We start from the raw sequence: 22,814 nt of genomic DNA on the forward strand, positions 1-22,814 counted from the left end.
TTACAACGTTTTTACAACGAGTTGACAACAAAAAAAAACAGGGGTATAACTGTATTTTATGCAGTACTTGTACGTGTACTGGAAATGACGCAAAAAAGGGGGCCGGAAGTGACCACAGAGGGCGGGACGTTTTTAAAACATTTGCTCCGGCTCATGTTTTTTGGTTGTTGACAACTTTTCGTATTCAGCGTAAACATCTGAAGGTAAGCGTCGTTTATTTGCGTTATTCACCTGCGTGAAATGCGCAACTTACACGTGGGCCAACACAACTACGGCTAGTTTTCCTTCTTAATGTTGTATTTGAGGAATTTCGCACCAAACTCCATTAAAAAAAAAAAAAAGCCAATTTCTTTACGATCCGCGTATGTAAGGTTTGGCAACTCGTTGTAGTTAAACAGCTAATTCGGTTAAACTAAACTTAAATTTAACTTTTAACTATTTGTCATCACAGGTCAACAATGTCTACAAAGATTCCCAGAGGTGAGCAGAGTCCTTGAGAGGCCACTGAGTCAACGTGTGTGTGTTTTTAATTTGGTAAAAAGTCAAACACAGCTGATGGTTGATTGTGTGTTTTTCCAGGTTTGCAGGTTCCTGCAGAAACTAAGAGAACAGGTCGTAAGTACGAATCCAAAGACCCAGCGAGCGCTGCCCCAAAATCCGATGGTGTCCTCAAACCTCAGAAGGAAAACACGCAGAGGTAAGAAAGATGTCACTTCCCGTGCTGCTTACACCATATAATTGCACTCAAAAGTATGATTTGTATTTATTTGTGTTTTTATTTTTCTAAATTTTACAGAACTTCACACAACACACGTCAAACGAGTGAGAAATACAACTGAAATAATAAAAGTAAATTTAAAATTGTAGAGGGAGATAGATTCACGATACATATATTTACAGTTCACAGTTTGGTTCATAGGGATGATTGGCTGTCTCCACTTCCAGCAGATATAATCCATTTACCATTTTACGAACATGTTTTTAGAGAAAATTCAAATGCCAAATGGATTTTGCAGGAAAATAATGGAAGTGAGTTCAAAAACCATCATCGGTACATCACCAGAATCACATCTTCACAACCGCCCATCTTCTGCAGTCTGTCTGGAATTATTTTGTGTCCGTACGTTTGCCTCACAGCTATTAAATCACATCCCCCCCCCCCCCCCCCCCCTCTTTTGTCTTTCAGGAAAAATGTTGTTCCTAAGGTTCACAAAGGGTAAGTCACAGACTATATTGCATATCCGGACCATGAGGTGGACTTCATTTTTTACAACTGAATATGTTGCACCCTTCCATAGAGTCTCCACTCGTTATGGGCAAGAGGCAGAGCTCAAGGAGCAAAATCAGCATTTGATGACCGTTAATGAGGAGCTTCAGAAAAACCTCACAGAGACACAGGTAACAAAATAAAGTACTTATATTAATCCTTAAGAAGTTATACATGAATATATGTCACTTTGTTTACGTCCTTGTTGTATTGCAGCAAAGAGTCGCTGAGTTGGAGCTGCAGTTCAGCGACATTGAAAAGGAAAATACAGATGTACAGAAAAACCTGAAGAACTGCCATGTTCTCCTTGTCGCAGCGAATATAGACCCAGGTGAATATGTTTCCTTTCCAATTTCAAAAACGGGATTTTGCCCAGTTTTACTGGTTGCCTGATGGAAATTGATGGAAATATATTGTCCAGTTTCAGGAGGAAGCGTTGGAGAAGCTGCACAACAAAATGAAGATCAACGGAAAGAAGCAATGGTAGATAAAGTTTTTTTTACATGCAGCGTTTTATATATATTTCATGTTTCATCATTAAAGTACATTTGAATCAAACTCCCACACTAACTACAACCTGCAACTCAGAGGAAATTCTAAACATGCACACAAACCTCATAACCCTACAAGTCCTGACAAAGAAAGAAGTTGCCTATTTTGTGTATATGTAATGTGTATATGTATAATAAATCTATATTTGTATTTCACACATGCAAAGGCTTTCAGTTGTTATAAATAAAATAAAATCAACTCATCTTTTTCAGAGCGTCTCCGCAGACCTGCTGAGCGAATTAAGGACTTTTGGTGACGCCGCGTCTCAGCAACGTTCTCGGCTGGAGGTGAGACAAAGTCACTCCCCCTTTCTGTCTCGATCAATTAGTTGGAGATGATGATGTTAGTGATGTGTGCAGTGTATTTTTGAAATGTCCCATCTTCTACACTCTTGCAGGAAATCCAAGCAACGATGACAGACCTCGCTAAAGCACGAGAACACATGATGCAGGAAAGGGAGAACTTCTCGCTGGAGGCTGCTGAGATGGAAAAAGCTCTCCTGGAAGCCGAGGCTCTCTTACTGTGATAATGTACAATAATATGTCCATTTGAATTGAGTTTGTATGAGAAACTTCATGTGTTTATTAATGTTTAATTTGTGTTTTAATGTAAGAGTGACTAAAAATAAAGAAAGGATTTCCTCACGTTCCTCATCCCTCTTCATATTTCAGTCAGAACATACGATTTCCCACTGGTATTCGTATGGTTAAAGCAGGATATATATATAAATAAATAAAACGATTCATCGGTTTAAAGCTTTTTTATAATATTTTTTAAGAGTCTGAGAATTCTTGATTTAAATTGCATGAAACAATCCTTTCTATTTCTAATCCAAACCTTATTGTGATCCTAAGATAATAATAAAAAAGCACTATTAAAGCTATATACTAATGTCAGGATATACGCCTGTTATTACAGCACTATGTTTTACATCCGTACACTCTCCAGTTAATTCCCTGCACTAGCTCGAAGTCTGTTCTTGGAGCCGAAGACTTCATCACTCCTCAGTCGTCCTCTGAAGGCTAAGGTTTTTACTTCCCTGGCATGTTGGAGTAGGGGTTGTCGAGTCCGAGCAGATCATTTGCGACAGTGGTGGTTCGACTGGCGTTTGATGATGAGTTATCGCTCGTGCCGGTGTTCGGCGCAATGTTGCTTCTGCTTTTGTAGTAGTAGATGAAAAGGAAGAAACCTACAAGGCAAAGGAATTTGGTCAATTGCCTGCAATTTGTATTGATGTTCAATTCAACACAACTTTATTTGACGAATTGACAGATTATTAGTTCTACTAGATCCGAACTGATCACAGATACCTTGAAAAGAATTGAGGACGGTGAAAATGTAGTAGGAGGGAATCCGGAGGGCACCGTAGGCGAAGAAGGCAAAACCCCACGTGACACCCAGCATGCAGCACAGTCCCATGATAGTCATCAAGCTTATGCCGCTTTTGTTAACTTGCTCGTTGTCCTTTTTGGTTCTCTTGAGAATACAGAGCCATGACACCATGATGGTGAAGGTGCTGAAGGTGAAGAGGAAGACGATAGCATAGTAGCCGATGTTGACAATGTAGTGGACGTTCCCGTCAGTTATCCAGCACCTGGGAACAGAAGCTTATGTCAGTAAAGAAAAGGAAACATATGATCCGCAGACGTCAGGATTGTTTGACTCGCTTGACTCACATTTTCACATTTTCTGCAGGGTTATCAGTGTTTATGACTTGTTCACCATATTTGCCCAAGATGAGCAAGACAACCACGATCACACTGGGTGTAACTGGAAATGGAGGAAGGAAAATAAACAAGTTCATGACTGAACCGCAAAAGTCTGCCTTGGGAACTATATAAATCCAAGATATTATTATTATGAACTCACCCCAGCTGGCGATGCAGACTTTGAGCATGTAACGATTGATCACAATGTTGCCCCCTGTGTGCATCTGCAGGCAGAGGTGGAAGGCCTGCACAGCGAACCAAGTGAAGGTGGTCAACATGAAGTAATGCATGAGCGACGCCACGATCTTACAACCCACAGAGCTATTCATATCGGCCACCGAGCTGTTGATCAGGAACAGGAGGTTGAGCAGGCACATGGCTGACACCAGGTGGATCAGGATCTTTGTGGAGTCAGTGGCCTTGGTCCTCCTGTGAGACGAGATGAACCGAGACATCGTGTGATGCTGGGGTTTCTTAAGGGTTCACAACCTTTCGCTTTTCATGTTTAAGTTTAATAAATAAAAGCACCAAATATTTTCTGCCTCCAATCATTGACTGTATGTTGAACAACATGACGGCTCCTCAAAAGTAAAACCAAGGCGTCTTGATCGCCACCTGCTGACAGGCTGCAGTATGGGTAATAAGGCCTGCCCCCTCCATGTTAGTGGATGGGACATGGGCCAAACTAAAAAGTCAAAATACATTTTTCTCAACTGTTCATGTTTCTGATAAATTTGTTATTTGATGCTATAAGAAATGACGTGAAACGTTATGATTGACAGCTGACTGGCGATTGAGTTACTCAAATACTGCTGGCTCTATTCAAAACTGGACCCATATAAATAATATTTATTTAAATATTACATAATCATGCGCTGTATTGACAAAGGATTATCTCACCATCTTTGTTCTTTAAATAATGTTTGTTTGCAGAAGTTGTCACAGCAGTGATAGTAAAATCTTCCTGTGACACGGTGAGAAAAGGGTAAACACTTTTCCTTTGAAACAATGAAGCTACTATTCAACAGTCTCATTTCCCTGCTGTGGCACAAGCCACCACAGTGTCCAGTGGCTCTGTGGCGCCTCCTTATTTACATCAATGTTCACCACAGTAACGTCAGTGGAACAAGTTGTTGTTTTTCTGATTTACATCAATTATGTATTGTTACCGAGGCTCAACTCTGCTCAACTCTTTTTACTTTGACTTCAAATTCAGATGACAAGCATCAAGCTCTATTTTCATGCAAGCACTTGTAAATGATTAATGATAAATCTGTCGTGAAGCACGTTGTACTTGAATAGAAAATGTCCCTTCAAATAAAAAGAAGGAACTAAAATGTCAATAAAAGTTACATACAGTTCCATTATTGTTACCTTATAAGAAAGTGCATGAAGAGGACGATGCAGAGGAAGAACATGGACAAGCCGCAGCCGACTTTAGTGATGATGGTGAGGTTTTTCAGATCAGTATTAGAGATGGTTTCATTCAGGGGAGCCTGCACAGGAACAGGGAAACGGTTTGGAGACATTTTGGGATTGATAATCACGATGGATTTTAGCTGATAAAGTGCAAAAGGAAAAGATGGCCGTGCAGAAGACCATCCATCACACTAGGAAAGGAAATCAAAGGGGTGAAGTTTAGTATTAAATATTACAAAAGAAGTCAAACAAACCAACAAGATGGCGAAAAACGTCAAATGTGAACACTGGCATGTGATGTCGGTTCCATTCGCCTGCGTCCAACACCCTTCATCGGTCCAGTTTGGTAGATTGCCTGCATGGGAACAGTGCAGAGCAGAAACTGGAGGCTTCATCAACGTATTTGAATGAAGACAAAAGACCTTAGCATCAACTCGGAGTAGATGAAAAGCATTTGCGGCCCAGTATACTTGTAGCCCACCACAGTTTTCAGCTGCATTTCATGTTGTATTAATCATGATAAATAATTCCACTTTATTTCTATAGCACTTATCTAAGCAAGGTTATAAAGTCATTTACAAAATACTGTTTTTTTTTTTATGCCGGGGATGTGGACATATCCAAATTGTCATCATTGCACATTTCTACGCGCGTCTTACCTTTACCGTTCCATGATTGACAAGATGGAATTCCGCTCTGTAAACAAATCAACAGAGCTGCACTGAAAATGTGCTCTTGAATGGTAAAGACGTACATTTAACTATGCACTTTATTTTTTTACTTACGTAGGTCACGTTGCGAAAATTGATGCCTATGCTCTCTGTGAGGTTGGCGACCATGGTCCCCATTTCCACCCCTAAAACCTCATTACCAAAGACAGTGCTGTGCTTCTTATCCTGAGAAAAACGGGATCATTACAAGCTCTTACTGTAATCGTATATATAAAAGCTGTGTCCATCATTGAAGGGGGAAACTGTTTTTATTTTGTTCTTACCTGAGCCAGATTAGTGAATCTGATAACAGCTATGAACGGGACAGTGAGGTTCGCGTTGCGAGCTTTATCAATAGCTTCTTTTGACACCGAGACCGATCTCGAAAAGCTCTGCAGGTAAGCGTTGTCACTGATAATCTGCAGGAAAGAGCAGAGGAGATTTCAGGGGGAGTTGCAAGCTTTCTTGTGAAGCAGCAGTTTTTCTGTTCTGTGCAACATCTCTGCCAATATCATAAAAGTTTTATGATAGATGACCACAGGTTTTAGTCTGAGGTCATATCGATATCTACGTTTTTTGTTTGCAGATACGAAAACTTTAAATTCACAGAATAAACAGCGTAGAAAATATAAATAAATATAAATATAAGAACATAATATAAAATAAAAAAATTTGAGTTGAAAGTTATATAAATGTTTTTTGTGTCAAGGCTGTTTCTCTTGTGCATCCAGTCTTTGTGCAAAACTACATCAAGTCACTTTTATTTTAATGACATTGCATGTGTATGAAGGTCAAATGCACTTACACTCAAGCTGTCTTTTGGAGAATCATAAGCAATGGAGACAACTTCAGTCTCTGTGATCTTCATGATCAAGCCCTTGACTCCTTCTCCTGCAGACAAGGCTGCTGAAGATTCGTTCATGGAGGAGGCTATTCCGTCCATTTTTTCCATGGTTTTACTGTTGACAGAAGAACAAATATTCATGTTTCATATCAGCCATCATGGAACTCTTTAATCTGTACAGCTCCTGACTGAAATGAAAAATTACCTTTCCCTAAATAACTCTTCATTTAATAAATTCACGTGTTACCTAGCTGCGGCTGGGTCCGTTGTTCCTTCATCAGTCGAAGCTGTATGGTTCACTACGATTTCTTTTTTTGGCTGTTCTGTGGGGGGTTTACAGTGGTAACAGTTGTTGTTTGTTGCTGTTACGTTGATGATGTACTTGTCTTTGATCCCTGGAGCCGAAAGAAGAAAATCTGGTTATTCAAAGTGTCAATTCTGATGGAGCACGTTATTATTAAGTTATGTGCACATCTGCAGACATTTACTCCTCCAACAAAGTTTCTTTATATGTGACACAAAAAATGATGTTACTCACTCACTCACTCATTCGATCCACTCAGCAAAATAGCCAGAAATGTTTGAGCTACAGTACTTCTACTACTGCTACTACTACTACTACTACTACTACTACTACTACTACAACAGAATAAGAATAAGAATAAGAATAAGAATAAGAATAAGAATGATAATAAGAACAAGAATAATTATTCTTGTTCTTATTATCATTGTTGTTATTATTATTATTGTTTATTTTAAGGGAACTCACCAATGGCATTGCACTGTATTTCATTATAAACAGCGTCATGACATAGCTTTTTGGCGCAGACACGTCTAACCCGGCAAGGTCCTTTTAATAGAAACAGATTTTAACATCTATGCACAATCATGAAGAAATATAACACACAGAATAAAAACTAAACTAATAAAACTACACTGGATTTAATTTAGTCTTTGAAATGACTCATTCGAGTTTCTTAACAAATATTTAATTACTTCATTAAATCAACTGCAAATAGAACATTCACTATATTGTCATTACAGTTTTTCCATCCCGGCCTGGACTGTTTGAGCCAGGCCGTATGAGCTTACCTTTGTCAGTGTGGTTGAAGACATAGTCTGAAATCTCTTCACAACCTGGATTATAAAAAAAACAAAAGAATAAATGTATATCATCAGCTTTTATGTTCATTCACATCACGAGCCCGCACAGATCTAAATCTGTAGATAATAAAGTGAGTGAGAGGGATCTATTGGCAGAACTTGAATTTAGAATAGTCCTAGTGATGTTTCACCCAAATTGTACGAATTGTTGTTTTCTTTACCTTAGAATGAGCCCTTTATATTTAAATACTTCATATTTACATCAGGAGCGGGTCCACTCTACGGAGGCTGCCATGTTTTTTACAGTTGCCCAGACTGGAGGCTGCCACAGGTTCTCTTTCATGTTTGGAATGGGAGGGTGAGGTGAATTTCTAATTCGACTTTATTGTCATTACAGTTTTTCCTTCCCGGCCTGGACTGCTGGTGATATGAACTTACCTTTTTCAGGGTAGTTGGAGGCTGGATTATTAAAAAAAATAAACAAAAAATATATCATCAGCTTTTATGTCTCATCACATCACGAGCCCACACACATCTCAATTTGTAAATCATGAAAAATAAATGTCAACTGCAGTTTTGTTCAATCACCTGTGAAGTTGGATATTGTTGAGCAGCAGTTCTTCCCACTCACGACATACACCATATGATTATTTTTAGTGTACCACTTTGACAGGTGCAGCAGATGAGAAGAACCTTTTTTCCCCATTTGAGGCAACGAGTTTTGCGAGTTTTCTGGTAATTAAAATAAAAAATACAACTTAATATGGCTGAAAGTTACGCTTTAATTTTCAAATTCACAGGCAGTCTCCCATCCAAGTACTAACCAGGCCTGACCCCTATTATAAAACAATACACCTGGTAAACAATAGGTGGTAACGTTTACATATATAATAAACACACAGATGAACACATAATTCATAAATGATATTGTCTCTCTTCTAATAACCAACTTAAATCAAAATCATTTATAGAACCTCAACAGAAGAAAAAAACTACTTCAAAGAATGAACAGCTCATCGCAATAAAGGCCTGAAGACGGAAACTCACAGGCCAGACAAACAAACCAAAATAAAACGATTATACTCATCAACATGACAAATAAATAAATAAAACACCAAACAAAATGAATAAATAAATAGATGAAGATCCCCTCTGAGAAGGAAGCTATCAGGCATGTTCAGGGTCTCTCTCTCTCTCTCTCTCTCTCTCTCTCTCTCTCTCTCTCTCTCTCTCTCTCTCTCTCTCTCTCTCCCTCCCTCTAGAGCTGCGGGATCCAGATCCAACACTATTATTATTATTATTATTATTATTATTATTATTATTATTATTATTATTATTATTATTATTATTATCTGGTGCTGGTGTCTGACAGAGCTTAAACATGGCGCTCACACAACTGTTCCTGGTCTCTCTCTCCTCTCTCTCTCTCTCCCCACCCCTCTTCTCCACTCACCTCTCCTCTCTTCCCCATTCCTCCCCTCTCACCCGACCAGTCGAGGCAGATGGCCGCCCTCACACCGAGTCTGGTTCTCTTGGTTTCTTTCAGTTAATGAGGGAGTTTTTTTGCCTCCGCAGTCGTCAGTGCAGAACAGTTGGGTTTCTGTATAATACTGTAAGGTCCCCACCTGACTAAGTGCCTTGAGATGATGTTGTGATGCAAATAAAATTTAAAAATTGAATTGAAAAGTCTGTACTCACTGTCCACAGTAGCATTTTCCTTCATAAATAGGATGCAAGCTGTGAAGTAGAGTTTTTTATTATTATTATTATTACTAAACAAGAGTATGACCAGAATATACTGCTCCATATAATCAATCTTACATCTCTTTTACGCAATACTTTACAGCTGTTACAGCAAAGCAGAATTTAATATCTTAAGGAGTCACAATATCTTTACAAAAATCCCACCCTTATCTTCAAAACGATTCTTACCTTTTCTACACGCTGCTTGGTCTAAAAAACATCAAACCATATGCACATTATAGTTTGTCATGAATCAACAATTACTGTAGTGAAAATGTCTGTTGCATTTTTGACTTACCTCCGGACCGTCCACAATCTACGTTAGTTTGGTTTGATGCAGTGGTGAATAGGTTGAAGGTGTCAGCAATAAAAAATATTTTCGTATGATTCTTCATACAATCTCTCAGCTCTTTGTCAATATTCCGTTTTCCTTGGGCTAAAACAACAGCATCAAAACGGAAAGATTAACATTTCTCAACATTATAGGTTTACACATTCATTTAACTCAAGCCTGGATGATAAAATCGATCGATAACAGCCTTTTACAGACATATAAGTATCTTATCGTACATATAACTTATTCTACAGAATGAACAGTAACGATAAGGATCATAGTTGTGCCGAAGACTTTAAATTTAGATTTCTTAAAAGTGTAACTCCAGCAGAGAATTATACAACATTATACACAGACTGAGCCGAGACACAAAGCCTCCAATCAATACGTGAAAATTGATTCTACTTACAAGCAGATAAATTCCACAGAAGGCCTGTGAGCAAAACCCACGTTATCCAGCACTTTGGCGTCATGTTCTTCTGAAGGCATTAAGAGGTGTGGTCCATTCACTGCTACACTAGATGGATAACAAATATTCCTTCAGTGTGTATTTTCTATCAGGTCTCATCAGACAAAAATGCACTAAGTATTTCAGTTCTTACCTCCTCTCCGCTTGAAGTCACATCCAACCACTGAACATGAGCAGCAACACTACGTCAGTAAGCTGACTTCTCTCAGCCGCCCTCTGCAAAACATTTGTCTTGCAAATTTTTCCTGGAAGAGTCGTAGGAGAGTTAATGCTGATGCCACTGTCCTATGCAAAATCAGCCAAATAACATAGCGCTTGGATTAACATGCATGGGAGCTGTAACAGTACACAAGGAACATGCTTGTATACCTATAGCACTATTGCCTGCGTGAAGTAAAATGTGATAAATATATTATTACTTGACTAAATAACGCACAAAAAACTTCCTCGGGAATCCAATTTCTCATTCTCAAACATCATAAGTGAGTTATTGTGTGTAAAGTAAATGGCAAATAATCAACAACTCCATGTTGTTACAAGGGTTTTGCAGCTGAAGCAGGGAAATGACCACTGATAAGATCGAGCTGCTGGAGTATTTATAGCATAGAGTGTGAGAGAGAAGCAGGAAATCAACATTTTTATCAGCAGCAACAGTGGAGCTGGTATTGGTGTGTGTGTGTGTGTGTGTGTGTGTGTGTGTGTGTGTGTGTGTGTGTGTGTGTGTGTGTGTGTGTGTGTGTGTGTGTGTGTGTGTGTGTCTGTGTGTGTCTGTGTGCAGGATGCAGTCACGAATACATGTTAAGTGTATGTGCATGCATGTAAGTATAAGTATCATAGACTGTATATAAAGATGGACGACATGACAGCTCCCGAAAACAACACAAGTGCTAATAAACAGTAAGAACCACAGCTTCCACTACTGTTGATCTACAGAGGGGCCATTTTTTCCAGTTCCTCCGACCTTCCGAGTTGAAATTTCCGACTTTAGGCTGCGCTCCAGTTGCGACTTCAGACTCTGGGGTCGTAAAAATTCCCAACTGCGAGGTTCTATGAGATGGCATAACGGCAAACAAGGAACGACTTGCCTGTGTACTTCACTGAATCAGGAGTAGCGCACGGATGGTGAACATATACTTGTTCCCTCTGTGTAAACTGTGGCCCCTTTATGGCCCCTGACTTGGAGTAATCCTTGATATGCAAATCTGTTACATAATAAGTCAGCGGCACGACAATGGTACGGATACATATTAAAACCATAATACTTGTACATCCCAGTAGAACCTGAAGAGATTCTGGTCTGATGATTTTGTGTTTTCCTTATTTAAAACGTTGTGTGAAACTTGTCCTTTTTTTTCTCCCCATGTGAACTGTCTCTGTTTTCCACCTCTCATAAATGAATAAACAAATAAACAAATGATAACTGTGAGCTGCAGCGTCAGAAAGCACCCGGTGAGCCTGCGTGTCCAGCTTTGACCACAGGGGGCGACCCTGTGGTTTTTCTTGCATAATGTGTTGGTTCTGATTCAGAGAAGAAGAACACAGCGGAAGTAGCCATGATTGAACGACATTGACGCGCAGTGAGTAAAAAACAACACAACTGTTGAAAAACAAGCGTGCGTTTAATGACCCACGTGATTTGCGTTTATTTATATATATATAGTATTATTTTGGGCCGTTTGCAGTAATATTCGTAACCCGAGGATGTGTTAAAGTACAATTACACGTCTGTACACACCTGTGCACACCTGTACACATCTGTACACACCTGTACACACCTGTACGTGTAGGACAACGTGTAGCGTGTCGATCACAGCGTCATTCATTCAGCCGAGTCCCTGGTCTAGATGATTGTAAACGGATCTTTCTGTCAAATCCAGACTCCGCTACAAAACCTCACAGCTAAGAGTTCACACATTTATTACACAACAACCGAGGCATGATTCATGTGCTGGAATACGTTTACTAAAGCATCGAGGCTTCGTCATCAGTTCGGCATTAACTTTACCGACTTTACTACGCGTCTGGACTCATTGTTCAATGGTCACTACGGCATCTACTGTCTATCGTGCACGGTGTTTTGGCCACAGACGTGTGAACCAACGCGGTTAAAACCCGAATTAAAAAACGTGTGTAAAACTTCTACAAAAAGAATAAAGTGAGTGTGGTGTTAACCGAATGAAAGAGTTGAGCCAGAAGATGTGAAAAAACAATGTCTTTAACATGTGTGTTTGTGGGTATTGACGGATAAGTTAAATGATCTGTTATTAGCTAATTTGTGAATGGAGGCTGGTGTGGTGGGGTGTGTGCAAACTGACAATCTGTCAAAACTAAACCTATTTTCTGGGATTAAAACCAGAGGTTTCTAACGATTTGCATCTTGATTTTTCATTCTCCTCCTGAAACCACATTTAAATTCACCACTTTCCAGAAACATCAGTCCCCTGGACGTGCCTGATATTTCAAAATCAAGATCCATTCATTATTCACTGAAGAAGGGGGGGGGGGGGACTATTCTTGAAACCACCCCCTGATCCGGAGCCGCACCAAAATGTAACGGGTTCTCTCCAAACCCAAACCGCATCCTTCCACCAAGTTTCGTGGTAAGCCGTTAAATAGTCTTTGTGTAATCGCGCTGAACAACAGACAATAACAAACAAAAACACCCAGACGATCTCCTTGGCAGATGTAACATCTGGTCTAACTCACCTGTGCTGTCCCGAAAGGAAACAAAGGATTAATTATTTAATTAATTATCACTTCATGTAATCACATCAGGCAGCTCAACTGACACCCTCTCCTTTTATCCAGGACATGTCTGCAGGTTGTATGCGGTGGGTGTTGAACCACGGCGTCAGAGCTGTGTGTGGCGTCCCTCCTGGCTCCCGGATCGCAGCATCGCGGTTTCTCAACTGCGGTGACAGATCAAACATCGTCTCCTGGAGCTGCTCGCCGTTCTCGACAGCGGCAGACGATGCAGATAAGACGCCTGCACAGAAGAAGAAAAAGCAGGATCCCAGATCTCACACCACGATCAGCAGCATTGGCCGTAAGATCCCGCAGAAACAGATACAGGTGATAAGCGAGACGGGCGAGGACATGGGCCGAATGCACCGAGCAGATGCGATCAGGGTCATGGACGAGCAGGGTCTGAAACTGGTGCTGCTCAATGAACACAACGAGCCTCCCCTCTACCAGCTGATGAGCGGCAAACAAATCCACCAAGAGCAGCTGAAACTGAGGGAGAAACAGAAAGCGAAACCAGGTGTGTGGTCCCCTGAGAGAGAGGTTAATTCACATCTTAGTGCCTCCTCAGCCCGTGAAGACAGTTGTTCAGTGTCCTGTGTCGTTCTCGAGCAGCTTTGTCAACTCTTAAAAAGAATCTGTTGTCAGATTAGAGACAACAGAAAGACTTCGGTACACATCTGGGATGTGGAGTTCCAAAGATGCAGGCGTCTAATTTAAGACACGTTTTTTTTATTCACCTCACAGGGTGAAGCACAAGTGAAGCAATATCATTTAAAAACCAGCAAGTAGAACTGGTGCTTTTGCAATGAACTAAGAGTTGCATGATGGGAAATGTCAGATCCAGTGTTTTTGGAGCTTCAACTATGACGAAGTCTAAAAGTCAGGATGTCTTAGCCTCGGCATTTTTGATAATAGATGTTATTTTCATTAACAATCCATCTATTATCATTCTCTCAAATTAATTGAGTAGTTATTTGGTAAGTTGACATCTTCCAATGTTTATAATGTAATTTTCCATTGTTTCAGCTCTGCTCACTCGTCCTTCGACTTAAAACGTAACAATAACTTACTGGACAGTCCCCTTTTCATTTGAATCTGTGAAACACGGTGTAACATGTCACGTGAAAGAGGCGACTGACTGTATTTCCTCCGCAGCGTCTGTGCAGGTGAAGGAGCTCAGCTTTTCATCTATCATCGCATCTCATGACCTCAGCACCAAGCTGAAGCAAGTGGACAGCTGGCTGGAGAAGAAGCACCACGTTAGGATTACTCTGCGTTTGGCACGCGGAGCCCCCCCAGGCAACCTGGTGAGGATGAACACACTTTGTTCCAAACTTTTTCAAGTTCTGTCATTTTTTTAAGGGCATATTTTGGCCTTTTTTTTATGACAGGAAGAGACGGCAGGATGTGAAAGGAGAAGACTGACGTACTGTTTAGTTTGTGGTCGGCCTTCAGGGTTTCCAAACACTCCAAATTACGTTGCATAAACAGCAAATAATGCTATTAACTCGTATGGATAAGGATACGTAACAAATCAGTTCCTGATCTTCATGACCACGATGACAGAAAATCATCTTGAAAGAACCTTGAAGCAAAAACAGCTCAAACTACAGAGATTTTCATACGATTACACTCGTTTCACCATATTAGAACTTTTTGATGAAACAGGTTATGTTTTCTAAGATATGTTTGAGGGTCATGCAGATTAGTTTTTCATCTGTCAAATCTAACCCTTTAAAATAAACAGCTCAAACTAAAGAAAAGTATTTTTAGACTCCGTAAAGTAGAACATGGATTTTAAGATGCGTTCGAGGTAATTTAGAAATGTTGTCATGTTTATTAATCTGTCAAATCAAACCCTTTTAATCGAGGTTCCATATCTTGGTTGCAAATTAAAGATTTATCAATCAAGCTTTGAAGAAAAGACGGATTTCTTGCACGATCTTTTTTGTTATTTTTTCAAGTATCGGCATCTTACACGGGGACATCTTCTTTCCACAGGACACAACTTTGGAGCAGATGGTGGAACAGTTGGAGGTAATGGTGGGATTTGTTTCCAAGCCGACGGTCATACGCGAGGGTAGAGGAGCCACGTGCATCCTCCGCCCGGCTTCGGCGAAGGAGATCGCACAGAAAGTAAAGAAGTCTGCGGCGCCGCAGTCGGACGCCTCCAGGTCCAAGGCCGCCCGGAGCCAAACGTCGTCCGTTAGCAGCGAGGACGCGACAGAAGGGTCAATACAGCCGTGATCTGATCAAACATTTGCCGCGTTTCATTGGAGGGAAAACGTGTCTCGATGTGAGGAACATTTCAAACCAACACTTGTGTTCATCTTTCTCTGCTTTATTCAAGATTCATCTTTATTTTTTTTTATTTGGTAAAAAATAAAAGTAAATTTTGGCGCACAGATACATTCACTTGTCACAGATAAATGTGTTCGCTTGACTTAAAAGTGTCAATTCCACATTTTTTGTCAACACCTTCCTCCAACAGCAGAGATCCTGTCCTGGGACTTTGATTTATTTATTCATTTATTTTTTAAAACTAGAATCATTCTCTTTTCTTATACATAAAAAATAAAAGCGTGAACTTAAAACACATAAAACCACCATGAGGCCCAAAAAAATAAAATCTTTCCTAGATTGTGTTAGAAAAAAACCAACGTGAACTTGAGCAGCCGTACGAGCATGCACACACAACATTTGTCAATAAGCCTCGAGAACTTTGTAGGAGGAGAAGGGTTTAACAAAGTGATAGTCCAGGTTGCCGCAGTGAGGGCACTGCTGGACGTTACTGTACTCGGAGAAATACTGCATCCCGACTCGAACGTCCACCACCGGCTTCCCGCAGTGCTTGCAGTTCAGTCGAGCCTGAGGATGCACAGGGAGGAGAGGGGACGCTGGTTGGTTAAACTGCATGTGTGATAAAGCAATAACACCTATAGCTTTCCAAGATTAGGAGGAAATAGGCCTTGGGTTCTAGATTTTAGTCTGAAAAAATCTCATACTATACATGTTTCTGTCAGTACTGCTGCCGATACATCAGCTCGCAGAGACGAGAGTTTCTACCTGGCAGCACGGGGAAGCAGCCAGGATGTCGTAGGTGTACATGGTGCCCAGTTGATGCCAGCTCCCGTCCCAGCGTGACTTGCATTTGATGCAGACGATCTTGTGGACGCCCTCTAGACAGTCCACGCAGATGGCGTACAGGTGCATTAACCTGCCTGTGAGAAACACAAGAAAACGCAACTAGTAATGCAACGGTGTGTGAAAGAAACAATACTGCATAAAGAGGAACATATTTTTTTAGATTAGCATGATGCCACAATTCTCCGCTGATGTGATTTCATTTCCTAAACTACAATGCCACTCAGTGGTCGCTTAGAGCCAACCAGGCTGCACCGAGTTACACACACTCACAAATAATCAGCTTCTTTACAACGAGATAAATAATTTGTTCCCTGGAAAATGTGTGAAAATGTTGAAAAACGCCCAACAACAAGAAAGTGATGAATAATTCATGGACCTGTCCCCAGATCTGGATTTACTCCCTGACCCATATTGCATCTCTCCACTCAGTTTTGTGTTAATCCATCATGTTATTTTTGTATAATCTTCACAATATAGGAACAATACAAAACATGTAAATCATAAAAATATTAGTTCAGATATTAGTTAAGTTCTCGTTAAATTCCGGCTGGGGCCTGTTCTACTGAAAACTGTGTAAATGTAAAATTGTGTGAACCCAATAAAAAAAACTGAACACATTGTCTCGAGAAAGATTCTGCTGTGATGAAGATGATGATGAAGATCAAGTGGATCCAGTTTCATCAATTGTGATTTAGCGATTTAGAGAAACTGAAGTTTTCATACTGATCACTTGACAGAATGTTTTTATATTTCGTCCTGATTTGCTGCAGGTGAATTTTCCGTCGTTGTTGCAGCTCAAAGTTGAGATAGAATCAAGTAAGTACTTTGTACACAGAGAAAATCTGAATTCAGCATCAGTGAGGAATGAGTCAGTTTCAGTAACTGGGTCCATGTGTTGACTATAACTCAAGTTTCCTCAGTGTTTTCACATAATTAACGTTCAGTTACATGTCAATCATGTTACAAATAAAGTCGAGACAACATGTGCCGGCAAAAATCACGTCTCCTATGAAGGTACTCGGTCAGGAATGTGTTTTAATAAAACTCTAACGTTGCTCGCTGTAACAGTTTCTTATCTGACTGTGTTTAATCTCCTCGTATCCGCTCAGAATTAACGTGCAGCCTTCCTCTGTGAAACACTGCTATTTGCTGGGTTGTTATGGAAACGGACTTAACAGACCAACTTCTTAACCAGCTTTGTAGAACTGTTTAACACTGAGTCACTGAACCAGGGTTCGTCAACCCTGACTCTCTTTTCAAACCTAGAGTTAAATCAAGAGGAAGTTGAACCAGCTTCGTAGAACAGGACCCAGGTCAAGGACGAACATTTTGAAAATATTACACATAAACACCTATTGTATTGTCTTCTAACTATACTGAGACTGTGAGTGCAGACCCCTGGGTACATGTTTACGTGTTTTCCTATATATTCATCTTTAAGATCTGTTCAACATAATGTCAGCTCTGACCTTGGAGGTGACAGGGGACGTCGTACTCGATCTCGTCGTGGCGCGAGGGGCTGAGGAACAGGGTCCCGTCCACCAGGGGGAACTGCTCGAACACAGGCAGCGCCCGGTGGCACAGCGCACAGTTGACCACGTTCCTCTGGCTCGCACTGAGGGCGGAGAGGATGAACCTACAGGACAGACGACGGGGACAAACTTAGAAATAATGAAAAACGCCATCATCACGTCTCCTACACTAGAATTATCCTTTTTTTCACTGGTCTGGTTTTAGCTCATCTTTAAATCTGTAATCTGTCAGTTACAAAATGTTCCTTCTAATCTCTTCCACCTGTGACACAGACGATTATCAGATGTCGATATTAGTCAAAGATTAAACCTCTCACCTCAGACATGAATGTTGAATTTTGCTTTGTTTGCTTAAAGCTTCAATAATATGCTGAACCTTGTCTTTTGAATAAAACCGTTCAGAAGATGAACAAAGACGGAAATTCATAAAAACTTTAATTTGGCTTTTTCCTACGATCTGAAACTTGAATATATCAAATCACTGATCACACATGAACCGCAATCTAGATTTAAACTTTAAAAAACTGTAACAATCAAGTTCATATTAGATTTAATTTGTGAATCAGTCATTAGAAAACCAATGTCCCTGGAGCTCTACCTGCGCAGCTCCTCCCCCTGTCCTGCCTGGGCGTCGTCCTCCATGCGGACATGGTAGGTGTTGAGTTTATGTCGGGGGACGTGGGTCAGGAGCTCCGAGAGGTCCAGCCTCCTCAGGAACTGAACCGGATGAGAGTGGGTGCCGTCGCCCACACTGCCCGAGGTGAGGCGGTGGTGGAGCGGCAGGGCGAAGGACAGCGGCAGGGGAAGAACAGAGCCGGGGTCCAGGTGAGGGCCCCCGCCCCCGGAGGCTCCCACAGAGCAGCCGCCGGCCCTGCTGAGGGCTCCCCCGACCAGGAGGTGTTTCCTCTGCGGGTCCATGTGGACAGCTGATTTGAGAAACTCTCCCAGCTGACGGGAACCCCTCAGGCCGGCTCCCACTGATCCGGGAGCAGCAGTGGGGGAGAGGGAGAAGCCGGTAGGAGGAGATTGTCCCGGAGAGTCACATGGAGATTTCTGAGGAAGGCCCAGAGGAAAGGGTCCTCCCAATGCTGCTCCTCTCTCGGAAGAGTTCTGTCGGTCCACTGATTGTCTGCGAGGTAAATCCTGACTCGAGGCTCGGTGGCACTGTTTACCTCCTCCTGCTCCTGCTCCAGGTGTCTTACTTTTCTTAGGCTCCTCAAAAAGCCCGTCCCCGGACCCCACAGACCCGCCACTGGCCCCAGTCCTGCCCGCGCTCCTCTCAGACGGCTTCTTTTTGCGCTCGTCCTGCATGCGTTTCACCTGGTACCAGTCGGTGTCTTTCTTCAGGTGACCCTGGCCGCAGCGGCAGGAGCAGAACCTGAAGGCCAGGTCATAGCCCTTCTTGGTCCACATGTTCTGCCGGCACTGCTTCTCGTTCCAGGAGCGCGCGCGGCCGATGCAGTTGAACTGGACGAGGATGGAGCTCTCCCACTCGTAGAAGCACTGCAGATGCATCCAGTTGCCGTAAGGGCAGAGCTCGTTGTTGCAGAGCACGCGCTGGTAGTCGTCCTTCTCCAGGTCGATGGGGCGGCCGAGGCTGCAGCCGAGAGGCGTCGCACACTGGCACTCTGAGAGAACAAGAGGAGAGAGAGGAGGATTTTAATGTGTTTCTCATGAAAGTTTCCCTAAAAAGAGCCTTAGGTCTGCAAATAATGATTCTGTTTCTGGGCAATCGGTTCATCAAAAATGTGTAAAAGCTACGTTTTGAAGTGAATCCAGCAAATGTGTATGCAGAATCATAATTTTGGTGATGAATCATGTCATTGCAATTAATTTAATCAGGCAAATATGTCATTTGCTGCTTTTCTTTGTCCTGCATGATTGTAAAGCGAATTTTGGGTGAAGTTTAGAAACAGGTATTTTGAATATTTGACTTTGGAATCAAGGGAGTTGTGTGAGTGTGATTCCTTTTTCACTTTTTACATGCTATTGACATTTTATGACCCCAGAAAATGAACCCGTTGACTGTGAAAATAACGCACAGACTAATCCGTAATCAACATTTTCTGTAAACTGACAAATCAAATAATGGATTATTGTCGTAGAGCAGCTTTAAAGCCAAAATGTGTCTCCATCAGCAGTTACATCATCAACGTCATTGTCATCATGAACCCACCAGATGAGATTATTAGTCAAAGCGAGTGACTCCGGTGTCTTTTCTGCCTCGCCGCCATCGATTTATGGAATTCAACTAGGCCATCGGAGCCTGTGAGCGGCTCTATTCAAGCCTCGCCAACTCTCAAGTCTGGATGTGAATCAAGCAAATGTGGGCACACAGTCGACACAAGCAGCAGCTGATGATAATACTCTGTGGGGGTAGTTTCCTTCTTCCTTTTCCTGTGCACTCTCGGTGCTTTCATACAATGGAGGGGCGGGGGGTGGGGGGAGAAACTTGAGAAAGTGCTGCACTGGATTCACACTTCAGCATGAATGAAAGTTGGAGAAATTCTCGGTTTTAAATTCACTTTCACATAATTTACACTCCTGAAAAGTCGATTTATTTCCATTTCACTCAAGGCTGCAAGTGCTCTTATCATCTGCTTATTGATTATCTTTATCAGATGCTCATCACAACTTCCCAGAGCCGGAGATGTCGTAATAAAATTGCTTGTTTTGACAGAATGAAATGAAAATTTGAGGAACATTCTTTTTAACATAATGTGAGACATTAAAAGAAGCAGGAAATAGTCAAATATTCAAGACAATTAATAGAAAATGAATGACAAGTAGTTTCCGCTTCGTCAATTACCAGTGAAGTGACTTGTTTCAGCACTGCTTCATAGTCTAACATCTAATTATTATTATTATTATTATTATAACTGCTAGTTAGCTTACCTACATTATGATGATTATCTCTGTGATTTCAACATTCAAATAAGAGAAATGCACTGATTTGTGTTTACTTTGCTTTGGCCTAGTTGTAGAAGTCGTATTATATTAATATGTAATAACTAGACACGGCCTGTAATACTGCACTACATCCATAGATTACATCATAAACTGTCTGTATTTATATTTGCTTTACATAGAGTCTATGATATAAGAAGAGAGGTGGGTTTTTCAAAGTAAAAGTCTGTTTAAAACCATATTCTTAGTAACGATCAGAGGGTGAGGAGGCAAACAGGAAGACTTTCTCTCTGCATTTCAAGTCTGTTCGGGATGAAGTTGAACTTGAGTGCGCAGACAAGCGGTGAGGTGTCAGTATTACCCTTGAGGAAGAGGAGGAGGAGGAGGAGGAGGAGGAAGGCCACAAGCAAAAACTGAGAGGATAAGGAAACAGTCAAAGCTGAGGCCTGCACACTACACGTTCCAGCCATCGAGCAGCAGCGTGGATGTAAACACGGATGCTGCACGTTTGACAACAAGGGTTATTATTTACAAATGGGAATAATCCTTGTGATTCAAGAACCAAACTCAATCAACAGTTTCCACAATTTAAGGATTTCCTGCTCATCGGGAAGTATCAGCTCATATCCAGACGCGATTTCACGTGTTAACCCGAAGGAACACAAGTCGCTGTTTAACTCGGCTTCCTTGAAACGCACCAAACACCCCCCGCTTCAAAGCCATTTTAACTTCTTCACCTGCTGCTGCCTGTGATCTCCTCGGGCCACAACACAACAACCCTGCGCGTCCAAAATCCGCGCAAATCAATCGCATTAACGGGGGATTTCGGGTGCAGGTGGGTACCGGCTACTTGCTGGTTCACGGAAACACCAGCGACACGCACAAATAACCACGAACCCGTGCAGGGCCTTCGGTCGTGATGGAGCCGTGCAGCCTGCAGGTGGAGATAATGGAGGCAGCGGTAATAAACAGCGACATTTCTCATTGAGGTCCGGTGCGGTCGTGTCTCCGGCAGCTGCGTCGCAGTGCACGGATGCCACGGACCAGCACCGGGGCTTCCCTCCGGTCGGGAAGCAAAGGTGGGCACCGTCGCCCCCCCCCCAAAAAAAACTTCCCCCGCATCCCCGGAGCCTCTCCTCCGCGTCTTACCGCTCGAGCGCTCGCTCCGGGGCGCAGCAGCAGCCGCCGCGGCCGCCGCTCCTCCGGCTCCCGCTGCAGCTCCCCCCGCCGCCACGGCCCCCGCTCCCGCTCCCGCTCCCGCCGCCGCCGCAGCAGCCCCTGCCGCCGCCGCCGCCGCCGCCGCACAGGCTCCGTTCTCCTGCTCGTCCCCGCTGCTGTTGGTGCGTCGGCTCCGCTTCCCCTTGCTGCTCTTCTGGTTCGGCATCGTGCGGGACTCCGGGCGCTTCTCGACCTCTACGAGCGGCCGCGGCGGGACGTGTCCGCGGACTCCATTAGCGCGGCGGCTCCGGCGGCTCTCCGTGCGGCTGTGGCGGCAGAATGAGACGCAATGAGCGGCTGTAACCTCAGCGTCCGTGTCCCTGTCAGTGTCCCTGTCTGTGCCCGCGTCCCTGTCTCTGTGTCTGTCTCCCTGTCTCTGTGTCTGTGTGTCTGTGTCTCGATGAGGGCGTGTCCGTCTCTTGTTTTGATTCCTGCTCTGCTGTTTTCTTCCACCCCCCTGACGTCACGCGGAAACGCCCCCCCGCCATTGGCTGTCAAAAGATTCACGCTGCGTTCACGCACCCGAGAGAAAGCTCAGATTTTAGCACTTCGAATACCGGCAGAAGTTTTAATTTTTCAATTTTCAAGTTTTATATACAATGAAAGGTGTTGGACAAACCGCTCGGCTCAGCAGTGCAACAGTTCAATTAAAAGCAAGGTAAAAAGAGCTTACTATAAAGAGTCAAGTGCAATACAATACAAAACTAAGACTATATACATTCAAAGGTGGTTGGACTTTAACTGGATGGAGTGTGTATGTACAGTTTATTGCACCGTGTGTACAAGTTCACATTTCCAAATAAAGTACAAGGCAGTTGTATATATTTAATATATCTTTCTTCTAATCAATGTTGTAAATACTGTTATTTTGCTGATGTACTCTGTTACAGCTACTTCTGTCCGTCCTGGGAGAGGGATCCCTCACGTGTCTCTCTGAAGTTTCTACGAAGTCTTATTTTACAAGAAAAAAGTTTTTACAAGCATGAAGTCGTAATATTACGAGAAACAAAGTTGTACCTTAAGAGAACAAAGTTGGTATGTTATAAGTCATATTTTAGGTTACATGTCATTTTATGGAGGAAATATTACAAGATCAACCTGTGTTAAAATGTGA

General features: G+C 42.2%; 5 protein-coding genes and 1 long non-coding RNA gene across 6 annotated transcripts in view; 2 read left to right on the forward strand and 4 right to left on the reverse strand.

Annotated features, from left to right (window-relative positions):
- The first annotated feature begins 83 nt into the window (after positions 1-83).
- knstrn (kinetochore localized astrin (SPAG5) binding protein) lies at positions 84-2,467 on the forward strand. Its single transcript, XM_034580113.1, has 9 exons — positions 84-203; positions 452-480; positions 580-697; positions 1,187-1,216; positions 1,299-1,398; positions 1,484-1,598; positions 1,689-1,750; positions 2,032-2,106; positions 2,217-2,467. Exons 2-9 carry the CDS (start codon positions 459-461, stop codon positions 2,343-2,345), a joined length of 651 nt encoding a protein of 216 aa, XP_034436004.1. The 5' UTR covers positions 84-203; positions 452-458; the 3' UTR covers positions 2,346-2,467.
- Positions 2,468-2,520: 53 nt separating this feature from the next.
- LOC117758435 (adhesion G-protein coupled receptor G2-like) lies at positions 2,521-6,782 on the reverse strand. The gene is made up of 11 exons (XM_034580111.1): positions 6,749-6,782; positions 6,463-6,616; positions 5,942-6,076; positions 5,733-5,843; positions 5,607-5,643; positions 5,202-5,302; positions 4,903-5,024; positions 3,689-3,957; positions 3,496-3,589; positions 3,130-3,413; positions 2,521-3,008 (listed from the first exon to the last, which is right to left on the reverse strand). The coding sequence occupies exons 2-11, from the start codon at positions 6,607-6,609 to the stop codon at positions 2,851-2,853; spliced, it is 1,458 nt and encodes a 485-aa protein (XP_034436002.1). The 5' UTR covers positions 6,610-6,616; positions 6,749-6,782; the 3' UTR covers positions 2,521-2,850.
- A 2,864-nt stretch (positions 6,783-9,646) lies between these two features.
- LOC117758402 lies at positions 9,647-10,352 on the reverse strand. The gene is made up of 3 exons (XR_004613280.1): positions 10,285-10,352; positions 10,092-10,199; positions 9,647-9,784 (listed from the first exon to the last, which is right to left on the reverse strand). It is a non-coding gene; the product is annotated as an uncharacterized LOC117758402 (long non-coding RNA).
- A 1,261-nt stretch (positions 10,353-11,613) lies between these two features.
- On the forward strand, positions 11,614-15,305 carry mtif3 (mitochondrial translational initiation factor 3). Its single transcript, XM_034580504.1, has 4 exons — positions 11,614-11,728; positions 12,960-13,413; positions 14,052-14,203; positions 14,898-15,305. Exons 2-4 carry the CDS (start codon positions 12,963-12,965, stop codon positions 15,141-15,143), a joined length of 849 nt encoding a protein of 282 aa, XP_034436395.1. The 5' UTR covers positions 11,614-11,728; positions 12,960-12,962; the 3' UTR covers positions 15,144-15,305.
- heca (hdc homolog, cell cycle regulator) lies at positions 15,226-22,133 on the reverse strand. The gene is made up of 5 exons (XM_034580500.1): positions 21,632-22,133; positions 18,174-19,203; positions 17,513-17,679; positions 15,963-16,117; positions 15,226-15,764 (listed from the first exon to the last, which is right to left on the reverse strand). The coding sequence occupies exons 1-5, from the start codon at positions 21,864-21,866 to the stop codon at positions 15,600-15,602; spliced, it is 1,752 nt and encodes a 583-aa protein (XP_034436391.1). The 5' UTR covers positions 21,867-22,133; the 3' UTR covers positions 15,226-15,599.
- clu (clusterin) overlaps positions 19,632-22,814 on the reverse strand; it is a 34,253-nt gene continuing 31,070 nt past the window's right edge. Inside the window, exons 12-13 of the mRNA XM_034580503.1 lie at positions 20,957-20,963; positions 19,632-19,643 (exon numbers count right to left, since the gene is read on the reverse strand). The gene's annotated coding sequence lies outside the window, so the exon portion shown is untranslated. The remainder of the gene's footprint in view (positions 19,644-20,956; positions 20,964-22,814) is intronic.

Source organism: Hippoglossus hippoglossus, chromosome 24 (genome assembly GCF_009819705.1).
Source record: "Hippoglossus hippoglossus isolate fHipHip1 chromosome 24, fHipHip1.pri, whole genome shotgun sequence".
In the NCBI taxonomy this organism is placed as follows: Eukaryota; Metazoa; Chordata; class Actinopteri; order Pleuronectiformes; family Pleuronectidae; genus Hippoglossus; species Hippoglossus hippoglossus.

Coding starts and splice junctions, on each gene's coding strand:
- knstrn (XM_034580113.1), top strand. CDS start 459: ATGTCTACAAAGATTCCCAGAG. Junction 1,217..1,298: donor GTTCCTAAGGTTCACAAAGG/GTAAGTCACAGA, acceptor ACCCTTCCATAG/AGTCTCCACTCGTTATGGGC. Junction 1,751..2,031: donor ATCAACGGAAAGAAGCAATG/GTAGATAAAGTT, acceptor CATCTTTTTCAG/AGCGTCTCCGCAGACCTGCT.
- LOC117758435 (XM_034580111.1), bottom strand. CDS start 6,609: ATGGAAAAAATGGACGGAATAGCCTCCTCCATGAACGAATCTTCAGCA. Junction 6,077..6,462: donor CTCCAAAAGACAGCTTGAGT/GTAAGTGCATTT, acceptor TCTTTCCTGCAG/ATTATCAGTGACAACGCTTA. Junction 3,009..3,129: donor CGTCCTCAATTCTTTTCAAG/GTATCTGTGATC, acceptor TTTGCCTTGTAG/GTTTCTTCCTTTTCATCTAC.
- mtif3 (XM_034580504.1), top strand. CDS start 12,963: ATGTCTGCAGGTTGTATGCGGTGGGTGTTGAACCACGGCGTCAGAGCT. Junction 13,414..14,051: donor GAAACAGAAAGCGAAACCAG/GTGTGTGGTCCC, acceptor TTTCCTCCGCAG/CGTCTGTGCAGGTGAAGGAG. Junction 14,204..14,897: donor GAGCCCCCCCAGGCAACCTG/GTGAGGATGAAC, acceptor TTCTTTCCACAG/GACACAACTTTGGAGCAGAT.
- heca (XM_034580500.1), bottom strand. CDS start 21,866: ATGCCGAACCAGAAGAGCAGCAAGGGGAAGCGGAGCCGACGCACCAAC. Junction 19,204..21,631: donor CCGGAGCGAGCGCTCGAGCG/GTAAGACGCGGA, acceptor TTGTTCTCTCAG/AGTGCCAGTGTGCGACGCCT. Junction 17,680..18,173: donor CAGGGGGAGGAGCTGCGCAG/GTAGAGCTCCAG, acceptor TCTGTCCTGTAG/GTTCATCCTCTCCGCCCTCA.